The following is a 16,501-nucleotide window of genomic DNA, read 5'->3' as shown; positions in this document are numbered from 1 at the left end:
TCAGTCCTCCCCTCAAGAAATAGAACATGTGGACTCAATGGCAGTTCGTTACATTATACATGCCCCGTGCAGCCAATGAGTGTTTTGGTTACGTAACGGATCACAAATTTCGGATTTACTTGAAATAGTTGCGACGTGTTACTATCTATGGATACGATCTCCTAACCCTGTCTGTATCTAACCTGATCATGAATATGGTTTGCATCTCCATGTATGTATACGTGTTGCATTACTGCTGATGGAATCTTTGCACTTTATTGTCAGTTTGTTGACATTGAACACATCGACCAGGAATGTTTCATGGTGATGAGAGAATAGGTTAATGTTCAAAACATGTTACTTTCCTTAAAAGCACTCACGTGGGCTGTTTCTTATCTACTGAAATAAAAGGAAACTACGTCCGGGTTTGAGCTATTTTGACACACCTGACCTCATATTTTGTTGGGTGGATATATTCATACGTTAAACGCTTTGACTCAGCTTGAAAATAAATGTTTGGAAATACATTTTCTTCAGGAACGTTCCGATGATTCATGTGCCATTTAGTGTATAAATCATTTCACTAACCAGGACATAGCTTTTACGAAGATAATTGACGTATCGTGCATATATGCGGGCACATATATTTCATTGATTTTGTCGGATCCGCTACAAACATCAGACTGAAGACAGATGCTACTTTTTGCTTCGTTGTTTAAAATTTACTCTGCTCTGAAAACTGCGCCAGTTAAATGAAAGTGGTGTGTAAGTAATACATTCTATGCCAGACAGTGAAGCCAATTACAAACTGGTTTGATGCTACTGTTTAAATTACTCATATCAATACAGTACTCACATTTCCAGGATATTTGGACACAAAAGAAAGATGTGTTTTCTTAACAAATTTATTTCAGGGCACAAAGCTCAAAAGGGGAATGCATATATGTATAAACTTTATATGTATTTTGTTGACAGTGATACAGAACAATGTTAATGTGATGAACCAAAGTAAGTGCACACACTGTACATGTTAACACTGTATTTACTCTAAAATAATCAATGTTATTTCCGAAATGACTTTTTTTTATTCCATTCAACGTACAATTAACTCTAGACTTTTGCTCCTAATTGTATCAAATCGTAGAAACAAAACATCACCAAGAGTAATCAGTAAAGTGGTCAAATATGATTTTGCCACGAAACCGAATTTATCATCTGTCGGAATATAAACAAAAGAAGATGTTCAGTAACTGTAATGTCAGGCGTAAAGGTCATTCTATGTTATTTATGGGTTCAAATGTAACACAGTCAATGTTTTTGAAGATATGTACTCCTCATCATTGCAGCATCCATAAGTGAGATTTGTGTGTAAATGTTTAAGTAGTGTATTGAAGACACTTGATGACAGCAAACATGTCCACCGTACAGGCATACACACTCTCCTGCAGCACATTCACTAGCACGTCCACTGTGGCCTTCCCACCTTCCTTCATCCTCCACTTGTCCAGCATACAGCGAGGCAGCTTACACCTCTGTACACAAGCATAGGACAAACCCAGTCGGAGTCCGACCGTCTCCCAACCTTCAGCCAGACATTCCGACACCAGCAACACAACTCTCTCTGTCACAGGAGCCATCCGTTGTTCTTCTGTCAGATGACTGACCCAGTCCTCCTTTGTACACTTGTGCTGAAACAACGATATGTTCATTTTGATGCACTTTGAGCAATGAAATAGTACAGTATACAAGAAGATCCTATACTACAGTTTTGAAACAAATACCAAGAACCTATCGCAACTGTGTAACTATGATAACTGCATGTGTATATGAACCTATCAAGTTTAACTCATTTACAACCCTTAAGACCTTTACCTTCCTTTTGCTGCTTGTTAGAGGTATGTTGTCGCTTTCCTTTCAAAGATGTCGATTTTCATCCCACGTATGACCATTACCATGACACATAAGTACATATTTAACCCAATTTAGAAATAACTAAAATTATAACTGTACAAGGGCAGGTACATTCTGTGGTGTGTTCTACACTCAACTTACACAACGATCGGGCATTTCATCTGCTGTGTCCTCCCTTGTAATCTCCTCATCGAACACATCAGTCGCCTTTAAAACCTGTGGTACAAGGGAGATAAGTATGTCAGTATCACTTGGTCAGGATTGCTGATCCGAATACAGTTGATGAGGGTTGTGCACTATGTAACCTGCATTAGTTAGGACAATGATCGATAGGTAGATAACAGGAAAAAGGTTCACCAATGATACAGGTTTAATGATAGTGATAGTGATAGTGATGGAGTGACTGTGTGAAGATATTCGGATCCTCGGTATGTCAGTGAAAAATGTGTATGGTATAATCCTTCATTCTGATATATGCACAAAGCTTATTACGTTGTTGTAGCTGTCATGGCCAACTAATGGTGCAGGATGGGAAGAATGAAGTTGAACTGAGACGGAGAGATACACATTTACACATGAAAAATACACTTCACACATTGAATAAATAAAGAACACATTGGATGAATAGAGATGTCAACAATGCATAACGTACCTGGTGATCTCCTTGGCTGCAGCATATTAACCACTGAAAAGCGATCCGACATCGCTGACCAAACGACCAAGAGTTGTTCCGTCCGTTCATGCTCCCTGTGTAAGACCAATGAATCAACTGAGACAGCGACGGAGCTGTCCCATGTTGGTGTCCCAGCAGGCATGCGCTGAGAAGTGTCTGAAATGTGTATGAATAACTCGACTGCTCTCATTGGTTGAAACATTCTTCGGATCCACCAGTCAAGGTGCATACATAAGAATATCTTTGAAATGGGCTTTTCGAAATGCGGATATACATTCCGTGTATATTTATAAACACTTCTGGAACATTGAAAGGCATTTCATGTATTTGTATACGCTCCGGCCAATAACTGCATGTGAATTAGATAATATCTATCCACGGGAATAGACACAGTTTTTACTGGAGGCAGCTGTAAGCATATGTCCCTTATGATAGTTTAATTTTCTGCCACCTTTTTTGTCGGATCGTGCTTATAATTGACTCGATCTCTTTGTGTTTAGTTACTGTAGTATGTGTTTTGTGGATTTTAGGCACTATTTAACAATCACTTCATAACTTTGCGGTTCATATGATACTACATATCAAGTATAATTCCCAATAAACTATGTTTTTGTTATAAATGTCAACCTTCATGGTGTAATGGAGAAGCCATTTTCTCGGGGGGTCGATGGTCAGTGGTTCGATCCTCATCTGGTACACGTAGAAATACGCTATATGACCACGCTTGCTACTGCACTGACGTTGGGCATGTAGTTAATGAACACCTGTTGGATAACTGTGTGTGACTGGTGTGACCAAGTCACATTGTGGCATGGTGTCTACAAAGGCCGGTACTACAAAAGTTGAATCAGTCCGAACTAGTAAAAGATGGCCGCGAGATCACCATAGATCGTTATCCGCTCAAGATATTTCAGGAACTACATTGCTTGTTCCAATCCAATTCTTCTGAGGAACAGATAACTGGCGGCTCATGTGCTGGTTGCAACTTGTCTTTGGCGGACTTACAACAACTGTCAGTTTGAGATGTGGAAAACTCGGATTCGCAAACTTCGGATCTAAGACTTACTCAAGTGTACTTTATTCTGTTGTAGTTTCGGATCGTGTCATTCTTTGTCCTGAATTAGTTGTTTGACAAGACAGCCATCAGTTCATGAAAATGACTTTCCCCGTTCAAGAAGCTGCTCCATACTTTGCCGTCTGCAAACGTTTACAAACCAACTGACTCCGATTCTTAACTGAAATCCGAGGTTTGTGTATGAATCCGAAAAATATCATCTTGCATTCATCAAGGTATCGGGAGTCTCGAGTTTATCTCTATGGCTTCATGACCACCCCTTTACGAATGTTGCTATATGGAAGCGTTCTCTAGAGGCACCATAGCATATAAGCAAGACATTTTCTGATATATATTATATGTTAAACAAATAAGTCTACAATACCATCTACCCTGTCAGTTTACATAAAATCCTTGAGAAAAAGAAATAGTTTACGTAACTCATACATTAACAGATTCTATTCCTTTATGCCTTTAACCCACTAATTACGTGTTACTGACACGTAGTATATCCCACATTACAATAATTGTTTGATTAAGCAAGTGTTTCCGATAAAGGAAGTGAAGCATATCTGAAGGTTCATATGAAGCAGTGTACTGATATGGGACCACATGGCTCATTCAGAATCTGTCGGTACCCCAAACTTATATTTCTTTTGTCAATAAACTGACTTCGAGTTATGGGGCTTCTCCACATGCGTGTATGTGAAATGGAAGCACTAATGCTTGTGGGAGTAATTCTCGGATCAGGTTCATGTGTGATTTTATCATTGATCACTCGAGAAGGACACGTGTGTAAATTCTCGAATCCTTAACACCAGGGACTTAAGGAACTGATAAATGCCACCCATAGGATAACAATCACGACATGTTAACTCTTGAACACCTTAAATATATTTTTCATAAATACCCTTCTGCATATTTTCAAGAACAAAACAACCATTGTACACGATGTTTTCTTTATATCCTATGACATGAAATATAGTTATATGTGTCAGAATATATCACTATAACACTTACATACAGACTATGCACATACTAATGTGATGAAGGTTTTGCAGTTATGACTTGAACTACGGACACTCTGAAGGTGATTCTTGTTGTCCCCAGTCGTGACTGATGACGAGAGTCAAACCTCGTCAGAATGTACGGATTGTCATTGCAGTGGTGCTTATGTAACTGTCATACACAACGGGAGCTCAACAGTTTTCAGGCGTGTCTTCATTTTGTAATATTTCAGTATGAGTAGAAGGGTGATGTCCATGGCACTGCTTCACGAGTTCGATTTAGACAGAAACACGACTGAGAGCCGAAGATTGTTCACTAGTCTCTTCTTATGACCCTCACCGTAACCTGTTGACCTAGCAGAATTCTCCAATGATATCTCACACAGATGATTTTCATTCGTCACTAAAGATATCCCACCATAGTTGCAAGCTGTATATTGATATATAACACATTCTGAATATCAATGAACTTGGTGTGAAACCATCCTTCCTCGTCTGCGTACGGGCACACCGTGCTCATCTACTTCTCACAAGGAAATAACGCAGGATAGACTGAGGTCGGTCCATATAACTGTGAAGAGAAATATATTTTATTTCTCTAAGTAGAGAGCAAACGTGTCTTCTATCGGTTACCAAAACACATTCCGACTGTAGGTAAACCTTTCCAACCTGGAGAGTCTACAAGTACATGTTTGCTGCAGCTTCTACTCATGTAACTGTCATACATAACGAGAGCTCAACAGTTTTCAGGCGTGTCTTCATTTTGAAACATTTCAGTATCAGTAGAAGGGAGAGTCCCACGGCACTGCTTCACGAGTTAGATTTAGACAGAAACACGACTGGGTGGAATCTTTTAAGCGAAGAACAGCAACGTTTATAGAGCCGAAGAGTGTTTGCCTGTCTCTTCTTATGAGTCTCACCGTAACATGTTGACCTAGCACCGTTCTCCAATGATTTCCAACACAGACGTTTTTATTCGTCACAGAAGATATCCCAAAATAGTTGCAAACTGTACATTGATATATAATAAATTCTGAATATCAATGAACGTGGTGTGAAACCATCCTTCCTCGTGTGTGTACGAGCACAGAACGCTCATATACTTCCCACAAGGAAATAACGCAGGATAGGCAGAGACCGGTCCATATAACTGTGAAGAGAAATATGTTTTATTTCTCTATGTAGAGAGCAAACGAGTCTTGTATCGGTTACCAAAACACATTCTGACTCTAAGTTCACCTTTCCAACCTGGAAAGTCTACAAGTACACGTTTGCTGCAGCTTTTAGTTATAGCTCGGATCATATCATAATCAAATCAATGTCAGTTACTCCATCGTTTTCAAGAGCCGAACAAAAGCACCAACGTCAACATCACACACATGTACACAGTCTACTAGAACATCCAACAGAACATTGACCGTAGCTTGTGTCCCAGCTATCTGCCTCGACTACACGCAGTAGAAGCGGCTCGGACACACGGGAGCTCTGAACAACAGCAGGCAGAGGCACTGTCGACCCACCATCGCTGTGTAACGACTGCAAACAGATATAATAGTAGAAAATGCTGTGGTAGTAAAGGTGTTTGTGACATTTAATGATTCTATGTAATAAATCGTGCAATATCACAAGAACAATTATAACTTAATACAATAAATACATAAAGGTATATGTTTGTCCTAAAGGTCCTACCTGATATTAAAACTGTCTACAGCAACAGAAAATCCCCTGCTGTAAAAATGGAAACCGCCTCTTAAAAACATTTTGTTTAACAAATCTCCAACGGAACATGTTCAGTCAGTCCTCCCCTCAAGAAATAGAACATGTGGACTCAATGGCAGTTCGTTACATTATACATGCCCCGTGCAGCCAATGAGTGTTTTGGTTACGTAACGGATCACAAATTTCGGATTTACTTGAAATAGTTGCGACGTGTTACTATCTATGGATACGATCTCCTAACCCTGTCTGTATCTAACCTGATCATGAATATGGTTTGCATCTCCATGTATGTATTCATGTTGCATTACTGCTGATGGAATCTTTGCACTTTATTGTCAGTTTGTTGACATTGAAGACATCGACCAGGAATGTTTCATGGTGATGAGAGAATAGGTTAATGTTCAAAACATGTTACTTTCCTTAAAAGCACTCACGTGGGCTGTTTCTTATCTACTGAAATAAAAGGAAACTACGTCCGGGTTTGAGGTATTTTGACACACCTGACCTCATATTTTGTTGGGTGGATATATTCATACGTTAAACGCTTTGACTCAGCTTGAAAATAAATGTTTGGAAATACATTTTCTTCAGGAACGTTCCGATGATTCATGTGCCATTTAGTGTATAAATCATTTCACTAACCAGGACATAGCTTTTACGAAGATAATTGACGTATCGTGCATATATGCGGGCACATATATTTCATTGATTTTGTCGGATCCGCTACAAACATCAGACTGAAGACAGATGCTACTTTTTGCTTCGTTGTTTAAAATTTACTCTGCTCTGAAAACTGTGCCAGTTAAATGAAAGTGGTGTGTAAGTAATACATTCTATGCCAGACAGTGAAGCCAATTACAAACTGGTTTGATGCTACTGTTTAAATTACTCATATCAATACAGTACTCACATTTCCAGGATATTTGGACACAAAAGAAAGATAAAATGTGTTTTCTCAACAAATTTATTTCAGGGCACAAAGCTCAAAAGGGGAATGCATATATGTATAAACTTTATATGTATTTTGTTGACAGTGATACAGAACAATGTTAATGTGATGAACCAAAGTAAGTGCACACACTGTACATGTTAACACTGTATTTACTCTAAAATAATCAATGTTATTTCCGAAATGACTTTTTTTTATTCCATTCAACGTACAATTAACTCTAGACTTTTGCTCCTAATTGTATCAAATCGTAGAAACAAAACATCACCAAGAGTAATCAGTAAAGTGGTCAAATATGATTTTGCCACGAAACCGAATTTATCATCTGTCGGAATATAAACAAAAGAAGATGTTCAGTAACTGTAATGTCAGGCGTAAAGGTCATTCTATGTTATTTATGGGTTCAAATGTAACACAGTCAATGTTTTTGAAGAAATGTACTCCTCATCATTGCAGCATCCATAAGTGAGATTTGTGTGTAAATGTTTAAGTAGTGTATTGAAGACACTTGATGACAGCAAACATGTCCACCGTACAGGCATACACACTCTCCTGCAGCACATTCACTAGCACGTCCACTGTCGCCTTCCCACCTTCCTTCATCCTCCACTTGTCCAGCATACAGCGAGGCAGCTTACACCTCTGTACACAAGCATAGGACAAACCCAGTCGGAGTCCGACCGTCTCCCAACCTTCAGCCAGGCATTCCGACACCAGCAACACAACTCTCTCTGTCACAGGAGCCATCCGTTGTTCTTCTGTCAGATGACTGACCCAGTCCTCCTTTGTACACTTGTGCTGAAACAACGATATGTTCATTTTGATGCACTTTGAGCAATGAAATAATACAGTATACAAGAAGATCCTATACTACAGTTTTGAAACAAATACCAAGAACCTATCGCAACTGTGTAACTATGATAACTGCATGTGTATATGAACCTATCAAGTTTAACTCATTTACAACCCTTAAGACCTTTACCTTCCTTTTGCTGCTTGTTAGAGGTATGTTGTCGCTTTCCTTTCAAAGATGTCGATTTTCATCCCACGTATGACCATCACCATGACACATAAGTACATATTTAACCCAATTTAGAAATAACTAAAATTATAACTGTACAAGGGCAGGTACATTCTGTGGTGCGTTCTACACTCAACTTACACAACGATCGGGCATTTCATCTGCTGTGTCCTCCCTTGTAATCTCCTCATCGAACACATCAGTCGCCTTTAAAACCTGTGGTACAAGGGAGATAAGTATGTCAGTATCACTTGGTCAGGATTGCTGATCCGAATACAGTTGATGAGGGTTGTGCACTATGTAACCTGCATTAGTTAGGACAATGATCGATAGGTAGATAACAGGAAAAAGGTTCACCAATGATACAGGTTTAATGATAGTGATAGTGATAGTGATGGAGTGACTGTGTGAAGATATTCGGATCCTCGGTATGTCAGTGAAAAATGTGTATGGTATAATCCTTCATTCTGATATATGCACAAAGCTTATTACGTTGTTGTAGCTGTCATGGCCAACTAATGGTGCAGGATGGGAAGAATGAAGTTGAACTGAGACGGAGAGATACACATTTACACATGAAAAATACACTTCACACATTGAATAAATAAAGAACACATTGGATGAATAGAGATGTCAACAATGCATAACGTACCTGGTGATCTCCTTGGCTGCAGCATATTAACCACTGAAAAGCGATCCGACATCGCTGACCAAACGACCAAGAGTTGTTCCGTCCGTTCATGCTCCCTGTGTAAGACCAATGAATCAACTGAGACAGCGACGGAGCTGTCCCATGTTGGTGTCCCAGCAGGCATGCGCTGAGAAGTGTCTGAAATGTGTATGAATAACTCGACTGCTCTCATTGGTTGAAACATTCTTCGGATCCACCAGTCAAGGTGCATACATAAGAATATCTTTGAAATGGGCTTTTCGAAATGCGGATATACATTCCGTGTATATTTATAAACACTTCTGGAACATTGAAAGGCATTTCATGTATTTGTATACGCTCCGGCCAATAACTGCATGTGAATTAGATAATATCTATCCACGGGAATAGACACAGTTTTTACTGGAGGCAGCTGTAAGCATATGTCCCTTATGATAGTGTAATTTTCTGCCACCTTTTTTGTCGGATCGTGCTTATAATTGACTCGATCTCTTTGTGTTTAGTTACTGTAGTATGTGTTTTGTGGATTTTAGGCACTATTTAACAATCACTTCATAACTTTGCGGTTCATATGATACTACATATCAAGTATAATTCCCAATAAACTATGTTTTTGTTATAAATGTCAACCTTCATGGTGTAATGGAGAAACCATTTTCTCGGGGGGTCGATGGTCAGTGGTTCGATCCTCATCTGGTACACGTAGAAATACGCTATATGACCACGCTTGCTACTGCACTGACGTTGGGCATTTAGTTAATGAACACCTGTTGGATAACTGTGTGTGACTGGTGTGACCAAGTCACATTGTGGCATGGTGTCTACAAAGGCCGGTACTACAAAAGTTGAATCAGTCCGAACTAGTAAAAGATGGCCGCGAGATCACCATAGATCGTTATCCGCTCAAGATATTTCAGGAACTACATTGCTTGTTCCAATCCAATTCTTCTGAGGAGCAGATAACTGGCGGCTCATGTGCTGGTTGCAACTTGTCTTTGGCGGACTTACAACAACTGTCAGTTTGAGATGTGGAAAACTCGGATTCGCAAACTTCGGATCTAAGACTTACTCAAGTGTACTTTATTCTGTTGTAGTTTCGGATCGTGTCATTCTTTGTCCTGAATTAGTTGTTTGACAAGACAGCCATCAGTTCATGAAAATGACTTTCCCCGTTCAAGAAGCTGCTCCATACTTTGCCGTCTGCAAACGTTTACAAACCAACTGACTCCGATTCTTAACTGAAATCCGAGGTTTGTGTATGAATCCGAAAAATATCATCTTGCATTCATCAAGGTATCGGGAGTCTCGAGTTTATCTCTATGGCTTCATGACCACCCCTTTACGAATGTTGCTATATGGAAGCGTTCTCTAGAGGCACCATAGCATATAAGCAAGGCATTTTCTGATATATATTATATGTTAAACAAATAAGTCTACAATACCATCTACCCTGTCAGTTTACATAAAATCCTTGAGAAAAAGAAATAGTTTACGTAACTCATACATTAACAGATTCTATTCCTTTATGCCTTTAACCCACTAATTACGTGTTACTGACACGTAGTATATCCCACATTACAATAATTGTTTGATTAAGCAAGTGTTTCCGATAAAGGAAGTGAAGCATATCTGAAGGTTCATATGAAGCAGTGTACTGATATGGGGCCACATGGCTCATTCAGAATCTGTCGGTACCCCAAACTTATATTTCTTTTGTCAATAAACTGACTTCGAGTTATGGGGCTTCTCCACATGCGTGTATGTGAAATGGAAGCACTAATGCTTGTGGGAGTAATTCTCGGATCAGGTTCATGTGTGATTTTATCATTGATCACTCGAGAAGGACACGTGTGTAAATTCTCGAATCCTTAACACCAGGGACTTAAGGAACTGATAAATGCCACCCATAGGATAACAATCACGACATGTTAACTCTTGAACACCTTAAATATATTTTTCATAAATACCCTTCTGCATATTTTCAAGAACAAAACAACCATTGTACACGATGTTTTCTTTATATCCTATGACATGAAATATAGTTATATGTGTCAGAATATATCACTATAACACTTACATACAGACTATGCACATACTAATGTGATGAAGGTTTTGCAGTTATGACTTGAACTACGGACACTCTGAAGGTGATTCTTGTTGTCCCCAGTCGTGACTGATGACGAGAGTCAAACCTCGTCAGAATGTACGGATTGTCATTGCAGTGGTGCTTATGTAACTGTCATACACAACGAGAGCTCAATAGTTTTCAGGCGTGTCTTCATTTTGTAATATTTCAGTATGAGTAGAAGGGTGATGTCCATGGCACTGCTTCACGAGTTCGATTTAGACAGAAACACGACTGAGCGCCGAAGATTGTTCACTAGTCTCTTCTTATGACCCTCACCGTAACCTGTTGACCTAGCAGAATTCTCCAATGATATCTCACACAGATGATTTTCATTCGTCACTAAAGATATCCCACCATAGTTGCAAGCTGTATATTGATATATAACACATTCTGAATATCAATGAACTTGGTGTGAAACCATCCTTCCTCGTCTGCGTACGGGCACACCGTGCTCATCTACTTCTCACAAGGAAATAACGCAGGATAGACTGAGGTCGGTCCATATAACTGTGAAGAGAAATATATTTTATTTCTCTAAGTAGAGAGCAAACGTGTCTTGTATTGGTTACCAAAACACATTCTGACTGTAGGTAAACCTTTCCAACCTGGAGAGTCTACAAGTACATGTTTGCTGCAGCTTCTACTCATGTAACTGTCATACATAACGAGAGCTCAACAGTTTTCAGGTGTGTCTTCATTTTGAAACATTTCAGTATCAGTAGAAGGGAGAGTCCCACGGCACTGCTTCACGAGTTAGATTTAGACAGAAACACGACTGGGTGGAATCTTTTAAGCGAAGAACAGCAACGTCTATAGAGCCGAAGAGTGTTTGCCTGTCTCTTCTTATGAGTCTCACCGTAACATGTTGACCTAGCACCGTTCTCCAATGATTTCCAACACAGACGTTTTTATTCGTCACAGAAGATATCCCAAAATAGTTGCAAACTGTACATTGATATATAATAAATTCTGAATATCAATGAACGTGGTGTGAAACCATCCTTCCTCGTGTGTGTACGAGCACAGAACGCTCATATACTTCCCACAAGGAAATAACGCAGGACAGGCAGAGACCGGTCCATATAACTGTGAAGAGAAATATGTTTTATTTCTCTATGTAGAGAGCAAACGAGTCTTGTATCGGTTACCAAAACACATTCTGACTCTAAGTTCACCTTTCCAACCTGGAAAGTCTACAAGTACACGTTTGCTGCAGCTTTTAGTTATAGCTCGGATCATATCATAATCAAATCAATGTCATTTACTCCATCGTTTTCAAGAGCTGAACAAAAGCACCAACGTCAACATCACACACATGTACACAGTCTACTAGAACATCCAACAGAACATTGACCGTAGCTTGTGTCCCAGCTATCTGCCTCGACTACACGCAGTAGAAGCGGCTCGGACACACGGGAGCTCTGAACAACAGCAGGCAGAGGCACTGTCGACCCACCATCGCTGTGTAACGGCTGCAAACAGATATAATAGTAGAAAATGCTGTGGTAGTAAAGGTGTTTGTGACATTTAATGATTCTATGTAATAAATCGTGCAATATCACAAGAACAATTATAACTTAATACAATAAATACATAAAGGTATATGTTTGTCCTAAAGGTCCTACCTGATATTAAAACTGTCTACAGCAACAGAAAATCCCCTGCTGTAAAAAAGGAAACCGCCTCTTAAAAACATTTTGTTTAACAAATCTCCAACGGAACATGTCCAGTCAGTCCTCCCCTCAAGAAATAGAACATGTGGACTCAATGGCAGTTCGTTACATTATACATGCCCCGTGCAGCCAATGAGTGTTTTGGTTACGTAACGGATCACAAATTTCGGATTTACTTGAAATAGTTGCGACGTGTTACTATCTATGGATACGATCTCCTAACCCTGTCTGTATCTAACCTGATCATGAATATGGTTTGCATCTCCATGTATGTATACGTGTTGCATTACTGCTGATGGAATCTTTGCACTTTATTGTCAGTTTGTTGACATTGAACACATCGACCAGGAATGTTTCATGGTGATGAGAGAATAGGTTAATGTTCAAAACATGTTACTTTCCTTAAAAGCACTCACGTGGGCTGTTTCTTATCTACTGAAATAAAAGGAAACTACGTCCGGGTTTGAGCTATTTTGACACACCTGACCTCATATTTTGTTGGGTGGATATATTCATACGTTAAACGCTTTGACTCAGCTTGAAAATAAATGTTTGGAAATACATTTTCTTCAGGAACGTTCCGATGATTCATGTGCCATTTAGTGTATAAATCATTTCACTAACCAGGACATAGCTTTTACGAAGATAATTGACGTATCGTGCATATATGCGGGCACATATATTTCATTGATTTTGTCGGATCCGCTACAAACATCAGACTGAAGACAGATGCTACTTTTTGCTTCGTTGTTTAAAATTTACTCTGCTCTGAAAACTGTGCCAGTTAAATGAAAGTGGTGTGTAAGTAATACATTCTATGCCAGACAGTGAAGCCAATTACAAACTGGTTTGATGCTACTGTTTAAATTACTCATATCAATACAGTACTCACATTTCCAGGATATTTGGACACAAAAGAAAGATAAAATGTGTTTTCTCAACAAATTTATTTCAGGGCACAAAGCTCAAAAGGGGAATGCATATATGTATAAACTTTATATGTATTTTGTTGACAGTGATACAGAACAATGTTAATGTGATGAACCAAAGTAAGTGCACACACTGTACATGTTAACACTGTATTTACACTAAAATAATCAATGTTATTTCCGAAATGACTTTTTTTTATTCCATTCAACGTACAATTAACTCTAGACTTTTGCTCCTAATTGTATCAAATCGTAGAAACAAAACATCACCAAGAGTAATCAGTAAAGTGGTCAAATATGATTTTGCCACGAAACCGAATTTATCATCTGTCGGAATATAAACAAAAGAAGATGTTCAGTAACTGTAATGTCAGGCGTAAAGGTCATTCTATGTTATTTATGGGTTCAAATGTAACACAGTCAATGTTTTTGAAGAAATGTACTCCTCATCATTGCAGCATCCATAAGTGAGATTTGTGTGTAAATGTTTAAGTAGTGTATTGAAGACACTTGATGACAGCAAACATGTCCACCGTACAGGCATACACACTCTCCTGCAGCACATTCACTAGCACGTCCACTGTCGCCTTCCCACCTTCCTTCATCCTCCACTTGTCCAGCATACAGCGAGGCAGCTTACACCTCTGTACACAAGCATAGGACAAACCCAGTCGGAGTCCGACCGTCTCCCAACCTTCAGCCAGGCATTCCGACACCAGCAACACAACTCTCTCTGTCACAGGAGCCATCCGTTGTTCTTCTGTCAGATGACTGGCCCAGTCCTCCTTTGTACACTTGTGCTGAAACAACGATATGTTCATTTTGATGCACTTTGAGCAATGAAATAGTACAGTATACAAGAAGATCCTATACTACAGTTTTGAAACAAATACCAAGAACCTATCGCAACTGTGTAACTATGATAACTGCATGTGTATATGAACCTATCAAGTTTAACTCATTTACAACCCTTAAGACCTTTACCTTCCTTTTGCTGCTTGTTAGAGGTATGTTGTCGCTTTCCTTTCAAAGATGTCGATTTTCATCCCACGTATGACCATCACCATGACACATAAGTACATATTTAACCCAATTTAGAAATAACTAAAATTATAACTGTACAAGGGCAGGTACATTCTGTGGTGTGTTCTACACTCAACTTACACAACGATCGGGCATTTCATCTGCTGTGTCCTCCCTTGTAATCTCCTCATCGAACACATCAGTCGCCTTTAAAACCTGTGGTACAAGGGAGATAAGTATGTCAGTATCACTTGGTCAGGATTGCTGATCCGAATACAGTTGATGAGGGTTGTGCACTATGTAACCTGCATTAGTTAGGACAATGATCGATAGGTAGATAACAGGAAAAAGGTTCACCAATGATACAGGTTTAATGATAGTGATAGTGATAGTGATGGAGTGACTGTGTGAAGATATTCGGATCCTCGGTATGTCAGTGAAAAATGTGTATGGTATAATCCTTCATTCTGATATATGCACAAAGCTTATTACGTTGTTGTAGCTGTCATGGCCAACTAATGGTGCAGGATGGGAATAATGAAGTTGAACTGAGACGGAGAGATACACATTTACACATGAAAAATACACTTCACACATTGAATAAATAAAGAACACATTGGATGAATAGAGATGTCAACAATGCATAACGTACCTGGTGATCTCCTTGGCTGCAGCATATTAACCACTGAAAAGCGATCCGACATCGCTGACCAAACGACCAAGAGTTGTTCCGTCCGTTCATGCTCCCTGTGTAAGACCAATGAATCAACTGAGACAGCGACGGAGCTGTCCCATGTTGGTGTCCCAGCAGGCATGCGCTGAGAAGTGTCTGAAATGTGTATGAATAACTCGACTGCTCTCATTGGTTGAAACATTCTTCGGATCCACCAGTCAAGGTGCATACATAAGAATATCTTTGAAATGGGCTTTTCGAAATGCGGATATACATTCCGTGTATATTTATAAACACTTCTGGAACATTGAAAGGCATTTCATGTATTTGTATACGCTCCGGCCAATAACTGCATGTGAATTAGATAATATCTATCCACGGGAATAGACACAGTTTTTACTGGAGGCAGCTGTAAGCATATGTCCCTTATGATAGTGTAATTTTCTGCCACCTTTTTTGTCGGATCGTGCTTATAATTGACTCGATCTCTTTGTGTTTAGTTACTGTAGTATGTGTTTTGTGGATTTTAGGCACTATTTAACAATCACTTCATAACTTTGCGGTTCATATGATACTACATATCAAGTATAATTCCCAATAAACTATGTTTTTGTTATAAATGTCAACCTTCATGGTGTAATGGAGAAACCATTTTCTCGGGGGGTCGATGGTCAGTGGTTCGATCCTCATCTGGTACACGTAGAAATACGCTATATGACCACGCTTGCTACTGCACTGACGTTGGGCATTTAGTTAATGAACACCTGTTGGATAACTGTGTGTGACTGGTGTGACCAAGTCACATTGTGGCATGGTGTCTACAAAGGCCGGTACTACAAAAGTTGAATCAGTCCGAACTAGTAAAAGATGGCCGCGAGATCACCATAGATCGTTATCCGCTCAAGATATTTCAGGAACTACATTGCTTGTTCCAATCCAATTCTTCTGAGGAGCAGATAACTGGCGGCTCATGTGCTGGTTGCAACTTGTCTTTGGCGGACTTACAACAACTGTCAGTTTGAGATGTGGAAAACTCGGATTCGCAAACTTCGGATCTAAGACTTACTCAAGTGTACTTTATTCTGTTGTAGT

The 16,501-nt window shown here is 39.4% G+C and overlaps 1 protein-coding gene across 1 annotated transcript; it reads right to left on the bottom strand.

Moving 5' to 3' along the window:
* Window positions 1-7,291: 7,291 nt before the first annotated feature.
* Window positions 7,292-9,162, bottom strand: LOC137272487 (uncharacterized). Its single transcript, XM_067804869.1, has 3 exons — window positions 8,966-9,162; window positions 8,455-8,529; window positions 7,292-8,090 (listed from the first exon to the last, which is right to left on the bottom strand). The coding sequence occupies exons 1-3, from the start codon at window positions 9,053-9,055 to the stop codon at window positions 7,779-7,781; spliced, it is 477 nt and encodes a 158-aa protein (XP_067660970.1). The 5' UTR covers window positions 9,056-9,162; the 3' UTR covers window positions 7,292-7,778.
* Between the last annotated feature and the right edge of the window lie 7,339 nt (window positions 9,163-16,501).

Source organism: Haliotis asinina, chromosome 2 (assembly GCF_037392515.1).
Source record: "Haliotis asinina isolate JCU_RB_2024 chromosome 2, JCU_Hal_asi_v2, whole genome shotgun sequence".
In the NCBI taxonomy this organism is placed as follows: Eukaryota; Metazoa; Mollusca; class Gastropoda; order Lepetellida; family Haliotidae; genus Haliotis; species Haliotis asinina.
This window is presented reverse-complemented; position numbering and strand designations above follow the sequence as displayed.